The sequence below is a fragment of the Pithys albifrons genome, chromosome 10 (assembly GCF_047495875.1).
Source record: "Pithys albifrons albifrons isolate INPA30051 chromosome 10, PitAlb_v1, whole genome shotgun sequence".
NCBI classification, from domain to species: domain Eukaryota; kingdom Metazoa; phylum Chordata; class Aves; order Passeriformes; family Thamnophilidae; genus Pithys; species Pithys albifrons.
The window spans coordinates 2700553-2720637 of record NC_092467.1 but is presented as its reverse complement, the minus strand read 5'-3'; the positions used below and the strand labels follow the sequence as shown (position 1 = coordinate 2720637).

At 45.7% G+C, this 20085-nt stretch overlaps 1 protein-coding gene across 1 annotated transcript in view; it reads right to left on the bottom strand.

Annotated features, from left to right (window-relative positions):
- The window catches only part of HMCN1 (hemicentin 1), a 197608-nt gene that overhangs the window by 49329 nt on the left and 128194 nt on the right, over window positions 1–20085 (bottom strand). The window contains exons 46-57 of the mRNA XM_071564920.1: window positions 19663–19830; window positions 16742–16855; window positions 13599–13685; window positions 12996–13187; window positions 11528–11701; window positions 10526–10639; window positions 8977–9122; window positions 7274–7424; window positions 6363–6566; window positions 4039–4152; window positions 3032–3219; window positions 2392–2488 (exon numbers count right to left, since the gene is read on the bottom strand). Of these exons, the coding sequence (XP_071421021.1) occupies window positions 2392–2488; window positions 3032–3219; window positions 4039–4152; window positions 6363–6566; window positions 7274–7424; window positions 8977–9122; window positions 10526–10639; window positions 11528–11701; window positions 12996–13187; window positions 13599–13685; window positions 16742–16855; window positions 19663–19830 (1749 nt within the window). The remainder of the gene's footprint in view (window positions 1–2391; window positions 2489–3031; window positions 3220–4038; window positions 4153–6362; window positions 6567–7273; window positions 7425–8976; window positions 9123–10525; window positions 10640–11527; window positions 11702–12995; window positions 13188–13598; window positions 13686–16741; window positions 16856–19662; window positions 19831–20085) is intronic.

Below are 20085 nucleotides of genomic sequence, written 5' to 3'. Positions count from 1 at the left end.
AAGCATACAAGTCCCAGTATTTTTAAATCAGGAATATTTCAACATGTGACCTTTCTACAAGAACGGCTTAAAATGAAATGCCTGTAAATCTCTTCCTTTTAATAACCCCCAAGTTTTTGCTGCCATGTTTTTGCAGTGGGGATATATAAAACTCTTAAGAGGAAAGCAAAAGCATGTTCTTGGCTCTATAGGGTGGAAAAATCATTCCAAAGAGCCCACAGAATCCTCTTCTTCAAAGACACAAATGTTGAAGTATTTTGGCCCATGTCCACCCAGAATTCTCCAGCTGTTTGCTGTCACTTGAGTGACACAAACCAGTCATTAAGGCAAATTTATGGCTCCTCTGGGCACTGCAGAAACAAGAAGTCCATGTAAATGGGGGAATTCGGTCCATATTTTTCAGCTTGGAATAACTGAAGGATATTTCCCTGATAAAGAGCATTAAATGGTTCACTAGAGTAAGTGGAGAATTCTGATCTGATGACATTTGATAGTTATTTATATTTATTTACTTTTACAGTTCCTTTCCCACAGATGTGATTATTGGCAGTGGATAATTTAATATCCAGGGCCAAATCTCAGCTGCCTGTAATGTAACTTGCTTAAAAAGAGGAGGATTTCACTTTCTTCAGCAAAAAGCACTCACAAAGGCACCACAAGTCAACTGCACATGCAAATGTGTTTGTATGTGCCTAGGGAAGCAGTAATGAATGGGCTCAGCTACAGCACCCAGGAGGAAAGCTACCTATTTATTCTGTATTAAGGATAAAGGTTGAGATTTTAAAACTGGGTGCTTATTTTCAAAGATTTGAAAGGTTTTCTATTAGTTCTATCACTCACCTTGGAGACCTCTTAAAAAGCATCATCTTCAATATTTTATTGAAATTTATGAAAGCAGTTCCATTAGAAACACACAAAAATGCTGGAAATAAGCCCCTTTTTTGACACTGACAAGACACAGATCATGCTGCTTAGTGATAATGCATTTCCCTCAGTGCTTCCCCCTGTGTGGTCCTTTCCTGAACAGCTACACTCTAATTTTTCAAATTAAATTGCATTAAGCATAATAGACCTAAATTGGTCATTCAGTTCAGTTAGAATTGAAGCTTCATGCCAGTATTTCAATAGGATTAGGCTATGGTCACTGTAAACAAATATTTTAAAGACAAGAAGTTTAAATTAAAACACAAATGTCAAGGAAAGCAAAATATTTTGATTTAAAAACAAAACTCACACATCAGAAAATTAGAACAGACTCCACTGAAAGAAAGTAAGTCCTCAGAGCAAAGTAAGTCCTCCAGGGCAAATTCTTCCCATGCCAACACTATTTTTGCCTAGTTGGATCACTGGGTAGAAAACAGGCCTATAAATTTCTGCCATTTAATATGTAATTCTGCTGCACTTGTGAATTAGGAAAATGGAATTAATCTGTATGGAAGAACCTGCACCCTCCTATTGCTGGGACGCTGCTCCTGCATTAAGTGAGAGAGAGGAGACAACACTTCTGATCTATCCAGGGTGGACTCTGGAAGCTCAGCCAGTGCCAGGCAGTGCCAAAGGATCCCCTGGAGAAGGCTGGGATACAAGGCTGCAAATAAAGCAGATAAAGATGGAGCTGCCAGTATTCTCTGGCAGGTTAAAACATGGAATGGTGCTGAGGAATTGGTGGGAATAATGCTCCTTTGCTCTTTAATTCAGGATGGAAAGCTCAAAGTCAGGGGAAGAAGAGTGGGCAGAAATGAAAATGGAAGTTTGGGTTTCCTCTGAAATGTTAATTAGAGATGTGTTGATTTTCTGAAGCTACCAGGAGAGGGAAGGTAAGGTGGTGGAGAGGTTTAAGACAAATGCCCTAATTTCTTGATTGCATTTGTTTTAGACTTCTGATGCCTAAGTCCAAAATTTATTGCAGCCCTATTCTAACTACATCAAGCCCAAAAACAGAGAACAGAAAGGAAGCTCAAAGGGCACATTTCTAAATGGCAACCGAAATTTTACAACGCTGTGTATCTTTGTTTAATGCTTTCTAACCATTAACTTCCTTGGCAAATGAATTTTATGAACATATCAAAACAGTCTATAATTCAGCCTGCTTATAATATGTGATGTCATGGCCCAGCAAACACACACAGCACTGCACCAGGCCCCCTCAGAAGGAGCTTCCACCTTTCTGCAATACCTGTAAGGAGCTAAAGCCATGTGGGTATCAAGAGCCACGTGTTGCCAAGGGACTTTAAACTGGTATTTGATTTCTAGTCTGTCAGAATCCCCCCCACACCCAGTAAATGATTTACCTGCAGAAAGCCAAGGGTGTGCCTAAGCACTCTAAAATTCATACATCAAGCTAAATGAGTATTTGACAGAAGACAGAAAATTATGGAGTATTGTACCTACCATGAACATTAAGGTTAAAATACTTCTTGGCACTTCCAGCTATGTTCTCTGCAATGCAGATGTACCTGCCAGTATCTGTTATTTGGGAATTCAAAATCTAAGGAGAAAAAGAGAACATAAGGTTGTGGAGCTAATACAGAGACAACACTGTGAAAGAATCAAGTGGGAAGGGTTAAGCCCAGATCTTTAACTGTTTTCATAGTTTTATCCAATTTAATTTATTGATAAGTGGGGAAGTTCTTCAGAATACACTATTTTCTCCACAAAAGTCAGTACTATTTTAAACCAAGTGATTTCACTCATGTGGCTCACACAAAACAGTTGAGTTTAAGGGAACTCCATGGGAATGACAAGAAGCACCCAAGGGACAGGAATAAGGGACAAAACCCCCTTACGTTTGCGGCCCCTTGAAGAAAAAAGAAAAGAAGGACTAAACACTTTTGTGTTTATGGGCAGTGTGGCCTTGGTTGTTTTCCTGAGATCAGCTCAGTTGGTTAAAACTTGGTTGTAATAATGCCAAGGTCATGGGTTCAATCCCCTGTGTGGGCCATTGACTGAAGAGTTGGACTCGATGATCCTTGTGGGTCCCTTCCAACTCAGAATAGTCTGAGATTCTGTCTGAGATTCCACCATGAGCTACCTGTAACTTCCTTCCATTGGACAAAAAGGTGTGTTTGTCATCTTCTGGCAGGAGCTGGCCATCCTTGTGCCAGGTGATGCTTGGAGAAGGGCTCCCACTGGGAATGCAGTCCAGAGCTGCCACCCTGCCCATGAGCACAGTCACCTCCTCGGGCACGGCCCCGGCAGCTCCACTGATGGAAGGGGGAACTGCAGAGACATGGAATGCTGGCACTCAGCACCTCTCAGGTTGCTTTTTAAATCAGACTGGGTTTTCAGAGGGAAGTAGTGAAACCTCCTGTGAATCCAGTGAAAGATAAAAACATCCCAAGAGCAGTTCAGCTGTAACAACAGTATAACTCAAAGGACTGCAGCAGAACTATAGTCACTCACAGAAACAGAGAGAAGAGGAGAAAACTCATTTTCCAATTAGCCCACCATGTTCTTTGCCATCAAAATAAAAGTGATTTCCAAGGCATGACCCCTTGATAACAATAAATCAGTATTTCCAGTACTGTGCACAGCAATAGAGGTAAAGAAATATGTTTCCCAAGGTCAAAACCTTGAGTGCATCAACAGACAAAAGAGATGGTCAAAATGGTTGTGCAGGCACTCATCTAAATCTTCAATTCCCTTCAGCCTTTGGGAGTTCTGCAGGTATTTTAAAAAATGATGACCAAAATAAGGACAGAGAAAAGCCTTGGTCAGAATTTTCAGTGGGAGGTGGAACATGTGATACCAAGATAAAACCTGGATTTCTACCTACACTCTTCTTTCTGGTGAAGGGTGAGAGGGGTAGTGGAGTTCCTATAATAACAACCCACAAACATTCTGAACTAAAACACACTGATGCTCTTTTCACCCAGTTGTGTGCAGCTCTATACCTGCAGCACCCCAAACACATTCATTCAGCACTTTACAAACATGCAGAACTTAGAGCCTTTACAAGCACTAAGGAACCCTGGGCTTAGTTGGTACAGCAGCCCAAAGGTTTGCCCCAGCAGAAGAGGGGGAAACAGGGGAGCTCACAGAGCACGTGGACACGGTAGTGGAGGGAGTCCTGCCCGGCCTCGTTGGCTGCCACACACATGTAGGTCCCGGCGTCGGCGGGTCGGGCACGTGGCACCTGCAGCGCCCGGCCCCCTGCAAGCAACACACGGGTCAGGGGGTCAGGGGCACCTTGACTGCCCAGACAGCCCGCTCCCTCCCCCCCCCCCCCCCCTTCCCAGCACCCCAAAGGTCAGAAAACAGCTAGTAAGTCCTCACAGAGTGTCCTAGTTCAGCAGGTGGGACCAGTTTATCCCTGTGTGGGTGTGACCAAAGCTCTGCATTCTAAACCCTCTACACCGTTTCTCAGGAACTGTTAACAATGGACCATTTGCAGCAGCTGCCCAAGGCACACCTGACCCCTCAGGATGTAATCTTGGCTGGGAAAGAAGCCTGGGAAGACAGGAACTGAGAGAACTCCCCTCCAGGGTCTCCTTGGCACCTCCACACCCACCTGAGGGCTCAGCTCTGCTCATGGGCCAGCAACCATTCCAAAATCCCCCCTGACTCCCAGAGTCAGATCCCCCAGGGTGGAACTCCCTGCCCTGGGGGAGGGACTAGGGGCTCCCACCTGCACCTGAGTGAATATAATCTTGGGGTTTGGGGACTTCTGGGACCACTTGTGGGATCCAGAGGAGACGCAGAACCTGGACAGGAGAAGACCACCACTCTCCACCAGACTGTGCCATCATCTGCACCAACAGGTTTGTCCCTTCCTTTTACTTTGGACTCGAGGGAACCACATGGGGCTCAGCACAGGGGCCAAAAGCCCCACTGTGTTTGTGCCCCAGGGGGCTGGGTTAGACTGCTGGGGTTTGTGGGTTAAACCCAATTTCTCTTTGTGTCACTGCATTTATTGTAATATTGTTATTAAATTGTAACTCTGCCTTATAATCTCTGTTGTGTTGGGTTCACTTCTCCTGCTGGTTTCCCTTTAAACCAGCACACAGAGGAATAATGCCCTGCAGGAATGTGCAGCCAGGCATTGTTCTTCCAGCAAGATTTCAACTGTTGCTCAGTCAGATGGCACAGAACTAGCAGGCAAAGGGAAGTATCAGCATAGATTATTCTGTTCCAAACTGAAAAGGTTCACTTCTGGAGCTCAGAAATACTTTCTACTCTATTCCTCATGAAAGCTTTGCCACACAAAGAGCTTCAGAAGGAGAGGACATCTGAGGAACACATTTTGGGAGTGACTGTCATTGCTCTCGCAACGGATGAGCAAGAGGCACAAGAAGGCATCGCCCTCTTACCACTGCCCTTCTTTACACCCACCATCCCAAACCAGCCCTGCATAACAAGACTCCCATGACTATAGGAAGCTCTACCCCTTTCCCACGAGGTAAATAGGAGCTCATGGCCACTTTTCTGCTGGGAACATGATTTCCATGCCTCACTGCTTGGGTAAAAGGTTTTTCTACTCCAATCATAACTCTGCCAAAGCAAATTTAGAAAGGAAATAGATCAGGAACACATGAGAGAACGTATCATTGTTGTATTTTATTATTCAACAGATGAAAGTGCCCAAGGCCAGGTTGGACAGGGCTTGGAACAACCTGGGATAGTGGAAAGTGTCTCTGTCCATGGCATGGTGGGACTGGATGGTATTTGGGGTCCCTTCCAACCCAAACCATTCTGGGATTCCATGATGCTCTAAGAGAGTTAAATGGTGATGGTCACACCATTTTACGGATTACTATTTTAAATAAAACGGCCTAAGGCCAAGGACTGGAGAGAAACATTTTCCAGCCAAGAGTCTGAAAAGAATATTAAAGAAATATTCTGAAGTGGAAAAGTGTGTTATTACGATATAAGTACCAGCACTGAGGCCATTTCTTCCCCATAGAATTGCAGAATGGTTTGGGTGGGAATGGACCTTAAAGCCCATTCAGTCTCACCTCCTGCCATGGGCAGGGACACCTCCCACCAGCCCAGGGTGCTCCAAGCCGTGTCCAACCTGGCCTGGGACACTCCCAGGGATGGGGCAGCCACAGCTCTGGGCACCTGTGCCAGGGCCTGCCCACCCTCCCAGGGCACAATTCCTTTCCAATATCCCATTTAACCCTGCCCTCTGGCAGTGGGAACCCATTCCCCCTTGTCCTGTCCCTCCATCCCTTATCAACAGTTTCTCACCATCTTTCTTGGAGCCCCTTCAGGCACTGCAAGGCCACAATTGGGTCACCCCAAAGTTTCCCTTCTCCAGGCTGAACAGTCCCAGCTGTCCCAGCCTTTCCTCCCAGCAGAGCTGCTCCATCCCCTGATCCCTGTGATGGCTTAAGGTAAGAGAGGGCCATTTGCACACCCACCTGGCAGGATGAGGACCCTGTCACTGGAGCTCAGGGGAGAGCCATCCTTGTACCAGGTGAGCACGGGCGGGGGCACGGCATTGGTTTCACAGTGCAGTGACAGTGGGTTGTTGACAATCACCTCTTTAATTACTCCTGCTCTCCCTGCATCCACTGTGTTCCCAGCTTCCCATTCCCTGTAAGGCTTATGGAAACTAGGAGGAACTGCAACAAAGGAGAGGAAAAATGTTAGCATTTCGCAGCAGACAGAGTGAGTTTTAAAGTCATGAGATGAAAATGTTAAATAGAAGCAATAGAAATTAAATGTATTATATCAATCCCTCCCCTCAATTCAAATTGCCCAGGAAAGTTCTAGTTCTTTTCATTAGAATGAAAATTGAGCAATCTATTGAGTATTTTCTGAAGGCCAGTAAATAACAGTGTAAGATGACCTACTAACAAACACAGAGGGTATTCATCAACAACACTTAAACAGTAAGGTATCTGGTTCTCATTTTGTCTACATTTTCAGAAATTGCTCATGATTGTTTTCTTGTATTTACAAACAGGGTGTAGGCCAATGGAATGCAGATGTCTGGGGTCTCTAAAAACTATGTCATACAGAGAAATAAATTATGATGTCTTAGTTTAAGATAAACAAAAACCTTTTCATGTTGATTTAGAGGAAGACCAGAGTTGTTATGTCATTCCACTGACTTCAGAAAAACTGTTAGTTGTCCCAACATATAAAATAAAATCAACACTGTTAAATAATCAAATACTGTTAATAAGCAAATAACTCTTAAAAATCAGTAAAATATACATGAAATAAAAATCCCAGCAAAGAGGTGTAAAGGATATAAAATTATAAATTCCCACATCCCAGACAATTAAAAAAGGAGGCTACCAGAAGAATTGGAGTCTCTTTTCACCTTGTATATTCACATCAAACTCCAGCTCATCCTCCCCAGCGATGTTGGATGCCACACAAGTGTAACGGCCTGTGTCGGACACCTGAGCCTCCTCAATGTGCAGGGTCTGGCCACTGGCTTGGATCAGGACATGGTCATCTGCCTTCAGTGGCTGTAATGTAATTTGATAGGAAAATTAATACTTAGCAAGGCACACACTGGAAACAGCCATTTGTGGAAGCAATATGAGTAAACAAGTTCCTGGAGACAATCTTCTTTACACAGTTGCCAAGAACTGGCTGTGGCAGCTGTCTCCTCTAGGCTGTGGGTCTGCAGCACTCCTAACCCAGTCAAGCAGTGCTGAGAGGAGCAATGCCACCCCCACCAGGACTCTCCTGACACTGGATTCAAGGAGGCTGATCCACCTGAACTCACCAGTCAAGCCAATGAGATGATGCGAAACTTACACATGGAAAACTATCAGTTTTTTGAAGGGTGAACAACTGGATCTCACTCACCCAGCTACACCCCCACTGCATCTGCTGCCCAGCAAGGGCACAGTGTGAACACGAGCTGGGCAGAGCAGCAGCACAGAGAGATAGGATTAGTGTTGCTGTCCCAGAAGAATATCACACAGAGCAGCAGGGATTGCACTAACACAGCCTGTCTGCCTCAGAAGGGAAAACAGGACAGGTGTGCTCATCTGCATCAGCAACCTGGGACAGTGAAAGGTGCCCCTGCCCACGGCAGGATGAGCCTTAAGGTCCCTTCCAACCCAAACCATTCTGGGACCCCACGTTTCTACGATTATGGAGTTGGCACTGAACTTCCAGCCTGCAGGGAACAATTAATGCAGTCCATGGATGGGAGTGAAAGGCATTAAGCCAGGGGCAGCCTAAGGAGAAGCAGCTGCTGTGCCAGTGGCAGCCAGCTGTGGAGAGCCACTGCTTCTGGGGACCTCTCAACCCCCCCAGCAGCATTTTTCCTTGGCAATCCAATCAGTAGTCCCAGGAGATCCCAGAATCAGCCTGAGTGTGTATACACAGTCTCCCTCTGACTCCAGGCTGTTTCCACATGCTCAGTAACTCCAGAAATTGCTGGTTCATGATGACTGCCCTACCAAGAAGAGCTACTCCAGAGAGAGACTCTACTCCTCTTTCTTGCAGGAGTTGCACCATTTCTTTATATTTGCTCATTATGCATTTGAGTAGGGCCCTGTGGCCCTCCCCTTCCCAGCTGCTGCTCCATCCGGATGCCGCTGTGTGTGGTGGGAATCGCGGTGGGAATCGCGGTGGGAATCGCCCCTCGTCCCTCACAGAGCAGCCAGATCCTCCTGGGGCATTGGGAGCTCTGCCAGGACCAAGTGGGAGGCTCTGCAACTCCCACAAGGGCAGCACTCAGGGGACCCATCTATAACCAGACCTTAGGGGCTTTACACAAGAGCCAAGGGACTTGTGGTCATACATAGGATGCTCCTGCCAGGCATGGATCTGCCTCAGCTCAGGCCAGTGGAAACTCCAGTACTGGTGTCTCAGGGCACTGCCAGGCACCCAAAGGAAAGCAAGGACGTGGATTTGCAGAGGTCTGGCCCACAGCAAATGCCCCAGGATGTGCAAGGGGCGATGCTCCTGCAGCAGAGTGGGAAGGGTGAGTGAGCTCACTGGCAGCACAGAACATGAGCCTGTCTGCACATCCCCATGGAAGGAACCCAGCTGGGCACTGGCCTGTCCATCCTTGTACCAGCTGATGGCAGCAGCAGGGACGGCCTGAGCTTCACACTGCAGGGTCAGGCTGTGGTTCACTCGGATCTTCACTTCCCTGGGGGACAGCCCTGTCCCCGAGAGGTCCCCTCTGGTGATGGTGGGGGGAACTGCACAGAAACAAAAGCAGAGACACTGTCTTGACCTGCTGGCTGCTGCAGCACTTCAAAATCAACCCCTCAAAGGGAAACCCTGGCTGATAACCTTAGGGAAAAGCAAGTTCCTTTACATAAAATTGCCCACAGCCAAATTCTTACTTTTAAATATGTATTAATATATACATATGTGTTTTCAACCATTTTTGGTACATTTATTATATAAAAAAACCACATAAAACTGTGTTCAACACTTATAAATGTGCAAACCTGACTACACCCTTACCTAACTACAGCACTTTATTATGAGCCTGGCTTGAATGCCATAAAGTTCAGGGTATTGTAGTCATTAAAAAGCATTTTAATGGAAACTAATATTCCCAGAAACATATGTTTGAACTGAAGTCCACACTCAAAGTAGCTGGTCAAAACTCAACATTTCCACTGCCCTGAAATCCCAGTGTTGCAAAATGTTGTTTCTTTCTGAATGAGAAAGAAACCAGAACATTACAAAAGTCTTCAGCAATCCCCAAGACCGGTCTCATAATATCTCTTAAATTATTTCAAATGCTTTCAAAGCATTTTCCACTCTCTTTTTTCCCTCGATGGGAAATTTTAAATTCTTCCTAATGCTTACAGGACCCTGACAACTGACCCTTGCAATGGCTTTTGGGGGTGAGGAGCTTTATATAGCCATGCTTCATTAATGAACTTTTTTGTCATCTTCTCATTATTCCAAATCCAATGGGGCCTTATTAGGGCCTTAGTGTAATTAAAATAACAGTATGGTTACTGTAAGAGGGCAAAGCAACTCCAATTCAGACTAGGAAATAATTAAAAAAAAGGTAAAAATCATGCTTGACTGAGCTCGTAATGGAGAGTTTGAACATTAAAACTGAATATTAGGCACAAAGGACAATGTGCTGACAGTGGGAAAGCTTTTGTGCATATGGAATTTTATGGAAGGATAGACAAACAGTATCCTTCTGTTTTACCTTACTCAAGAATGTTTCCCAATAGGAGTTACAGGTCACCTCCCTTTACTGTTTTTCTGAAATAGCTTCTGTGCTCAGGAGATTCTCTGCTCACATCTCCCTTTGTGCTGCCCTGGTCTGATCTGAAAATCAGTACTACAAAGAGCATTCCAGAAGAAACTGAAGTCCATGTTTCTTAAACACCCTCCCCCTGGGTGGGACAAAGGCTTTTAGTCCAAGAGCAGCATTGCAGAGGACACAACAGCAAACTGTTGTAGTGTCCTTCCTCCAGCAATGCCATGGGCCAATGCAGAGAGAGGTTTGCTAAACAAAGCCATTAATAGAAACTCTTATATTCACCAGCACAGATAACAGGGCAATGGGGGGAAATGGAAGAAAGCAAAACCAAAAGGCAATGAAAAAAAAAAGGGCATGTTTCCATACCGTGGACGTTCACCTCAAAGTGCTTCGAGGTGTGCCCGGCCTCGTTGGTGGCTGTGCAGGTGTATCTCCCAGCACTGTCCTCCTGGGCACGCAGGATCTGCAGGGTTCTTCCCCCTGCCAAGAGACACGGAGCTTTAACAGCACCTCCTCTTGCTCCCCAATGACTGAAATACTTTCTGCAGCGTGTTTCCAACCCTTTGGTCCAAATTCTGCCCTCAGGTGAGCACCAGAGCCTGACTGCTCACCACCATGTGCAGCAGAGGAGTGCAAATTCAGGGGGTGCTGTGCATCACAACTCCTGTTGTTTGCAGATTCTTGGAAAATCTGCTACCATAGGCCTGTACAAGAAATTTCTTAAAGATATCTAGACAGGGTTCATCCTTCCTCTGAGTCCTTGCAATTAATAAGCCTAAACTACTGGTCCATCTACATTACTCCAGTGTTACCAGTGAAGCCCAAATGAAAAAGGGCCAACTATTAATCACCTAGAAAAATATCACCTCATTCTATTTACTAAGGCTGTTGTTTATATCTTTGTCCATCTAATTTCCACACTTAATTGCTGTTATTTATATTTATTGTTAACTCATATGAATTTTGCCAGCACTCAGCTTTATGGAACAAAAGATTAAATACTTGAGAACAAATAAAATACAAATTAATAATCATTTAATTGTGAAGCACTTAAAAATATTGGAATGGGAAGTGCTACCAAAGTACAAATACAGAGTCAGAGAATGATTTGGATGGGAAGGGACCTTAAAGATTTTCCAGTCCCACCCCTTGCCATGGGCAGGGACACCTTCCACTAGTCCAGGCTGATCAGAGCCTCACCCAACCTGGCCTTGGACATTCCCAAGGATGGGGCAGCCACAGCTTTCCTGACCAACCTGTGCCAGTGCATTGCACTTAAAAGAAATATATCCTTCAATTTTCCAACAGAAAACTAAACAATAAAAGAATAGCATGCAATGTTATTTCTCAGAAACAACAGAAGTTTACCTGGCAGAATGCGGATGTTCCTGCTGGATTCTAAGGGCTTCCCATCTTTCATCCAGGTGATTGTAGCTGGAGGGTAGGAATAAGCCTCACAGAGCAGGGAGGTGGGGCTGTTGAGGACAACGGTGACACCTTCTGCATTCCCTTGGCTGTCTGCACCCACGATGCTTGGAGCCACTAGGAACAACAAACCATTAACCACAGGAAGGACCTCTCTGGGAAGCCAAGTTTCTGGGCCCTGTTCAGCCTAGGAATGTGGCTGCAGGCTCAATTCTCTGGGAGGCATTTCTATGAGGAGCACCGAAACCCAGAGTCAGACAGCACACAGCTGGCTTCGTGTTTGGTCCTGAAGTCAGCAGTGCTCCCAAGTCAGTGCAATCCAGCCCCCTTCCATTACTTTGTTGAGTCCAGGTCACCAGGAATCCAGCCACCACTCCTTGTGCAGCAGCTGGCAGAGCTTCTGCCTGATGATGGTGGAAGGAGGGTTGAGCCTGGGAAACCAGGCTGTGGAAAACAAACTCCCCATTGTTTGCACTCGGTTGTGCAACAACCCTCACGGAAAAAACAAAGTGAGAACTGCAGATGGTTTCAGCTTTTCTGAAGAGATCTCAATCTGAAGTGCTCTTCAGATGCTCCTTCCTTGACTAATAATGAGCCCATTCCATAGGGATGATACTCTGTTAGGGCTCCCTGTTTTCCTGCTCTCTATTGCCTGAAGGACAGCACTGGTGTCTCTATCGAACCACCACCTTTTACCAATTACTAAGCTATACAATTTTAACTGCAGACAGGTGACTTGCACACTGCTGTTGATGCCTCACAGGGGTTTTGATTTGTATTGATTTTCTAATTTTTTATAGATTTTAGAAGTAATTGTAATTGTAGCAAAAATGCAGACTTTAACATGTTAGTATTAAGTTCAATGTTTATGTATTCGAACCCCTATCCCACATCAATGACTAAAATTTCATTAGTTATTTAGACTTTTTTTCACAGTAGAAGGCTGAATAATATCTTGAAGCCTGTGCTACTAGACATAAACAGTGGCAGAGTGACCTCAGAGCCAGAACATTGGAAAACCTCCAAGGGTCCAATGTGTACTGAGGAAGACAACGATAATGAAAAGAGGGTCTCACTCTCCCCCAGACTCAATTCATGACAGGGTGTGCCAGGGGTGGGACGGGGCTGCACCAAGGAGATGTGTGAAGAGAAGATTGGGTGGACAATATCATAAAACCATGGAAAATCAGTGTTCAGGATGCGTGTCAATAGGTATTCCTGTGGGCCCCAGCTCTGACATTAAACGACTTCCACTTTTTATCTTATCCCACACCAACTTGGCTTGGAGTCCTGCTTTCTCAAGGCATCAGTTTGGCATTACTGTCAATAAAGCACCACAAAACTGCAGTGGGATTACCACCCTCCTTGCTGAGATGCCCTTTCCCTGAGGAGCCAGCCCCCTCCTCCTCACCGAGGACGTTCAGGTTGTAGGTCTTGCTCCTGTCTCCGGCGGCGTTGGACGCCACGCACGTGTACCGGCCCGTGGTGGTGACCTGCGCGTGGGGGATCTGCAGGGAGCGGCCCCCGGACACCACCCGGTGCTCCCCATCCTCAGGCACGGGCTGCCCATCCTTCAGCCAGCTGACCTGTGGCACGGGGCTCCCTTGGGGCAGGAAAGAAAAGGGCAAACAGGAGTTGCTGCATGACCTCTGGGGTACACCAAGATTTCTGGGAAACCCAAGTTTCAGGTGTCCCTTTAAAATACGCCCTGTGGGGAGATGTTTTGGAATATGCTTTCTTAAGACTTTGAACTTCCTGATATATACACCTATATATACACCTATATATACTTCCTATATATACACCTCCTCTGAAATCCCACAGAAGAAGCATCAGAGTAACTATCCTCTGTTCCGTTTCATATGACCTTTACAAGGAATGCTTAGTCCTGCTCTAGGCACCAGGATTAAATCTGAGATGTAACAATTCCACTCCCCTGAAAATTCCATGAAGAACACGTCATTCAGCACCAAGAGTTGGATGAGCAAAGAGAAGTCCTACAGTGTTCCTTTACCTGTCACTTCACAGGTCAGGGTAACTCTGTGCCCCTCTTTCACTTTCACATCTTCCAGCGTGTTTTCCCCCACGATCCCTGGAGGCACTGCAAACAGGCAGGACACAACATCAGCAGCACAAACCCATCTCAAGTGAAGACCAGCACGTGGGCAAAGCTGAAAGACAGATCTACCTGCATTGCAATGCATTTGTGTAATTAAATCAACCTGCCACTCTCTCATCTATTATGTAGATGCAGAAATACTAATAATAATTATCCTCACATATCTAGAAAGGCTGAATTAATGGTTCCAAGCAGCAAGAACTTGTTTGTGTTTGGATCTCTCTCACCAGAGCTTCTTTAAGTAGCTCCTGGGTAGAATTCATTAATTTTTATTAACAGGGAAAACATTTGTCCCCGTGACAATATTTGCACTGCCTGAATGATTTTCACCTCTGCCACAAGGTGTACTATGGGCTCATACATCACGCGATTACTTGGAGAGCAGAGAGACCCTCAGTCATTAGTGAGTGAATTAAAGATGATCTAAAGAGCTATTAATCACAGTGACAAAAGCCTTAATGTTGCTGTGACCCTAGTGGAGCCTGGGGACTAAAAGGGAAGCCAAGGGAGAGAAAATGGAAACATATGTTTTCTCCAAAATAACCTACCTTAGGAGAACTGTCAAAGATAGAGGCACTGCAAACTGAGAAATTCTGCCATACCAGTGCTCCTAGATTTCACTAGGAGAGGTTTTGTACTCAGTCTACTTTCTAATTATAATTATTTACAATCCTGCTTGCAACACAAACACAGCAGGCTGCTCCACGACCCTGGCAGGAGGGATGAGAATCCGGGGTGTGGAAAACAAACTCATCACTGTTCACATTTGGTTATACAGAAACTGTCATAAAAAGCCAAAGAGCAATACAAGAGACCCCCAGCAAGTGGATGCCATGTGAAGGCAGGCAAATATACCCAATTCCATACAAGAATAAACAAACTATAAAGGTCTAAAGCATCTTGCTGTGGTACAAATTACCTTTCTCTAGAGAAATAGAGGCTAAACCCCTTTAAATACCTGTCTCACCCCCCAAACAGCCAACTCAAGGCAAGGAAACTCTTCCTGTATGGCTGGGCTGGATGACATGTTTCCAAATAATCCTGGTGCTTTTGGATGAGGGAGGACAGATTATCAAGGTGTGCTGCTTAAGAGCTGTGATCAATTGCTTCTTTCAAAGAAGAGGCAATGGTAGATTCAGGCCAAAAGAAAATGGCACTACAAACCAAAAAAGGCTGAATAGGAGACTTAAAAATAAAGCAAATTCAGTCTCCATGAGACTTTGGCAAGTTTTGTAACAAAAATGCCAGACTAAGGAGTCAAATTTATGCTTCAATAATCTTACAAAATTAAAACTTTCAGCCTAGATGGAAGACCTAAAGAGAGAGGAATTCGAACACATTCAGCAGCTTATTTGTGATCCAGCACTACGTTGGAAGCAACAGTTTTATTAAAAATAAGAATCATGAGAATATACAGAACTCACTGTCAACAGAGAAAAATGTTACATCACATTTTTGATACTTATGAAGGGTTCAAACTGGAGTGAAGGAAGCAGATGGAGGGGAAACAGAACTTAAAATCATAAAAGTTCAGGACTTAAGTCAGGCCAAATGTTACTATTCATAAACAAAGACACCAACTCATTGCTTTGGCCCCAAACGAATACAGTAAGATGTCAACACATATTAATTTCAAAAACATGGCAAAGCCACACAAAACCTTTCTCAGATACATAAATATTGTGCCTATTACACCAAGCTCTCCCTGCAAACTACTGCACCTCCTCCAGCAATGCAGAGAAACCCTGGCATGTCTCTGTACAGTTTCCACTGACAATGAGCTGGTGAGGATTCTGTGTCACCATCAGGCCACATTCCAGTAACTTTCCTCCAGAAAGACAAAGAAATGACTGGGGGCAAGGAAGAGAACGCTGAACAATGGAATTTTCCACTTGAAATCAGCTTCACTGAGCATTTTTCTTCAAGGCAAACAAAGCCTATGCAATAGAGATTCCCAGAACCCTCAAGAACACCCTGCTACTAAAACCCTCCAAAGAAAACAGACAATGAATGCTCTCCAGTGTTTATCCATCTCTTCTATTCTACCACACTTACACTTCCATGAGCTCATCAGAGAAACATGACCTGACATGAATGGGAGTTATCATGTACAGGCTGAATGTGCCCGAGTCAGCTGAAGGCAAGGGAGGCTGATGGTGCTCAGCACCTCAGAGAAAAGAGACTAAAATACTACACAGAAATGCTGTGGGACAACCTGCATCAGGCCTAAGAGTTGTTGATAAAAGCAACAAAGAGATATAAACCAAAAAGCAGTGTTTTCTGGAAAATACACTGTTTTTTAAAACTAAGTAATGGAACAAAATCACACAATAATGGTTCCAAATAGCATCTAAAGAGCCTGCTAGACCACTCCTGGTCTAAATATGTGAGCAGGATCATCCCCTACCTCACTGTTCTATACCCTTTGTCATCCCAAAGGTTCTACTGACTGAAGGTTTGCACTGTATTAGAGCTGGGACTGTTCAGCCTGGAGAAGAGAAAGACCCTGGGTGAGCTTAGATCCCCTTCCAGTGCCTAAAGGTGCTTCAGGAGAGCTGGAGAGAGACTATGGCCAAGGGATGGAGTGATAGGACAAGGGGGAATGGCTTCCCACTGCCAAAGGGCAGGGTTAGGTGGGATATTGGGAAGGAATTCCTGGCTGTGAGGGTGGGCAGTCCCTGGCACAGGTGCCCAGAGAAGCTGTGGCTGCCCCATCCCTGGGAGTGTCCCAGGCCAGGTTGGACAGGGCTTGGTGCAACCTGGGCTGGTGGGAGGTGTCCCTGTCCATGACAAGGGTGGGACTGGATGAGCCTTAAGGTCCCTTCCAGCCCACTCCAGTCTGGGATTCTATGAATCTGTGTAAAAGAAACTTCTCTTTACAACATGTTTTTCTGTCCATGGTATTCACTTATTTGTTCCCCTAAGGATGTATGTTTTGGCATAACGCTTTTTAAAATACCAGCAAAGCATACAGAAGACCTCCTCCCTCCTGTCCCAAGCTCCCTCTTGCACTGCCCCAGAGATGCCACTGTACTCACCCAGGACAGAGAGGTGGAAGTCCTTGCTCAGCTCGCCCGCAGCATTGGTCACCACGCAGGTGTATCGCCCCGTGTCGGCCGCGCCCGCGTGGCTCAGGCGCAGCGTCCGGCCCCCTGGGGAACCCAGCACAGCACAGCCATCAGCACCCTGCTCTCCAAACACCCAAATACACCTCTGGGGGTGGTGCAGAGCAACCAGCCTGCTCCTCTCAGGCCACCCAAGGCACCCACAGGGCGTGTGGTGCACACGGAATTCACGGATCGCAGGCACTTGGGATGTGGCAGGAACAGTGTTTGCAACATGCAGGATTTGTGCCTTTGCTTCTGTGCAGGAAACTGGGACAGAACAGTGTCTCACCAGGGCTGGCATGCACAGGAGTGCTTTGCTATACTGACAACCTACATGAATACACAAGAAAAATAATAAAGCTTCATCTTGGGGGATGGGGGTGGTGTACACAGAAAAATAAACTTCTTTTTATTAACACCTTTTTTTAAAGGTAATTATAAACAGTTAATGTTATAAATACCTTAAAGGTATGTATAGAAGAGGAATAAAATTCCACTTCTCCCTTCTAACACTTGGATTAATTGTGCCATCAATAATAATAAGAGGGAATAACAGCACTGGATTATATGTAATGACATAAAACAACAGACTACTTTTAACACCAGCAGAGCAATTGTCAAGTCACCTCTGCACAGCCATGTTAGTTTAAAAGGAAGAAGATTTTGCAAGTATGTTTGACCAAGAGACCAGGAATATCCATCCCTGCTTTGTCAAGGCAGAGTGACTTCTCTTCCCTTCCTTTTTGGCAGAGGAACAGCAGAAGACACATCAGGGAGCATTCCAGTGTGAGCACAGGCATGGTGGCCAGCCTGCAGCTTTTCCCAGCTTCTGGCTTGCAGTTCTCCCATTAGCATTCCCACACCATCCTAAATGGGCATGCCCTGCCTGTGGATATCCACGGGGTCATTGCTGGGATACAGCCCAGGAACTCATGTTCCTGCTCATGCGCTTGGAAGGAAGAAACTGCCAGGCTGGTTAATGGATGTGCCTCTGCCCAAGGAATTTTACTTGCTGGAGAGGGCACTGGGAGACTGGGGAGGGCTCATTTCTTCCAGCCTCAAGTCTCCCTGCTCCCTTCTCCCATGCACCCCCTGAAGGAGGCCAAAGAAGCAGGAAAACGAAGCAGGCACCTGCCTGCAGGAGATGGAGACTTTCCCTGGTGTCACACACCAGAACACACTCAGGCCTGCAGTGCTGAGGCAGCACAGGATCTGCTGCACTCAGCTCAACAAAAGCTGTTCTCCTTCCTAAAGCCCGTGTGCAGCTGAGGCCGGGGCTGCAGGGACAGCAGGTGGGGCACACTGGAATGCTTTTGGTATTTTTTCCAAGGGGATATGCAGGAAGGACCACCAAAACAAACATCAGTCCCCAGACAATGCTCTCAGGGACAGGGTGGGATTGTTGGGGTGTCTGTGCACGGCCAGGGCTGGACTTGATGATCCTTGTGGGTCCTTCCAACTCAGGAGATTCCATGACCTGAATTAACTGACTAGAAGTTGCCAGCGGTGTGTCCACACATTGAAATTATCTGCAATGCCAAGTATGTTTTCAATCAACAGAACCATAATCTTTCTTTGGCAAAGTATTTAACTCCTAAATTAGTTGGGGGGGTCGGGGGGGTGAGGGGCATTTTTGTTGTTGTTTGTTGCAGCACAAATAAAGTTCCAAGTGCCATGCTGGTTCCACTTCACTGCCACAACGTGTAGATTTATGAAGCACAGTCTGCTGGCAAAGCAAGCCCCAGCCCTGGCCTGTGTCCCTCCCACAGCAGCCAACACACCCCCAGAGACAACACACAGCTGTGTCTCTCCCCTCCCAACCCCAACGAGTGTGGGTGTGCAAATCCACACACAATCAAGCCCTGAAGATGTTGTTTGTGTTGATGGCAGCTTCACACAACAGGGAATGCATGCCAGGTCCCACTGCCAGGTTTGTATGGATAATAATCACACCCCCACTCCTTTTCCATCTGCTGCATGTTAAATGGGAAAGCAGAGGGCAGGACTACAGGCAACATTGGAAGTCCCACTGATGAAAAAATCCTGAAACACTTCAACTCCAAATCCAGTCTTAACTGAGCTCCTAAACACCTCCCAGTTGCATCATCTGCCTATTGAGTTCATGCTGCAGCATGGCTTGGCTTTGCTATGCCAGAATATTAGAAACTCCACCAAAACTTATTTTCATGAGATTTCCAGCTGTGAGTGGCAAACCCAAGATCAAAGAAATATCTCCATTGTCAATCAAATACTTAATTCACAGAATCCTGGAATGGTTTGGGTTGGAAAGGACATTAAAGGTCATCCAGTTCCAACCTCCTGCCATGGGCTGGGACACCTCTATCTACATACTCCAAAAAGCTGACTCCTGACCACATGGGAAGGCAACACACAATGTATTGGCACCTGCTTGGTACCCAGTTTGTTTGTCATCACAAGGGCTGCTGACAACCCAGTTTCCTCCTGTAACACAAACCTTTACCCTCAGTGCAGCTGCCAAGCTCCACTTCCCAGCAAAGCAAGGTGTTGTCATCTGCCCTGTTTCTGGAAGCAAGCTCTGGACTCATACACACTGACAGCCAAAGTGTGGGCTCCATCTGTGTCACAGTGCACAGTCACAGGCCTTTGGCCCATACACCTACATGAGGTACCAACTTTTAGCTATTCAGCCACTCTGACCCCATTTAGGTAAAAACCTGGCACTGAATAACCATTTCTTTCCTCTTCTGTTCCTTCCAGACCAATAACCCAAAGCTTCTCCTGCCAGGTACAATCCCTGCACTGTAGATGCAGAGGGCCCTTCAGCCTCCCTCTTTCCTCATATTGTATTTAAGTCACTGCAGCTCTTGTACCTGAGAGGATTCGCACTGAGTTGTTCAGGGTGATGGGCCACCCGTTCTTGAGCCACGTTATTGCTGGCAAGGGAATTCCTGAGGCTTCACAAACCAGGGAGATGGGATTCTTCTCCACAACACTGATGTTTTCGGGCAGCTGCAGGTAACCAGCAATACTTGGGGGAACTACAGAAAAGGGTAAAAGAAAAGCCACACTTCAGAACAAATCAAAATTAATTTTTCTCACAAAACATAATTATAATTCACCAAAACCAAGGTAGGCTTGGCAAGTGAGGAGCTACAAAACAAAGACACTTAATATTACATATAATGACAATTTCTTACTGTGTAGTGGCATGGAAACATTAAACTTAAATTCTATCTGTTCTATTACCTTTATTTTATGGGTTAATAGCAAATTACATTTATAGCAGTCCTGTC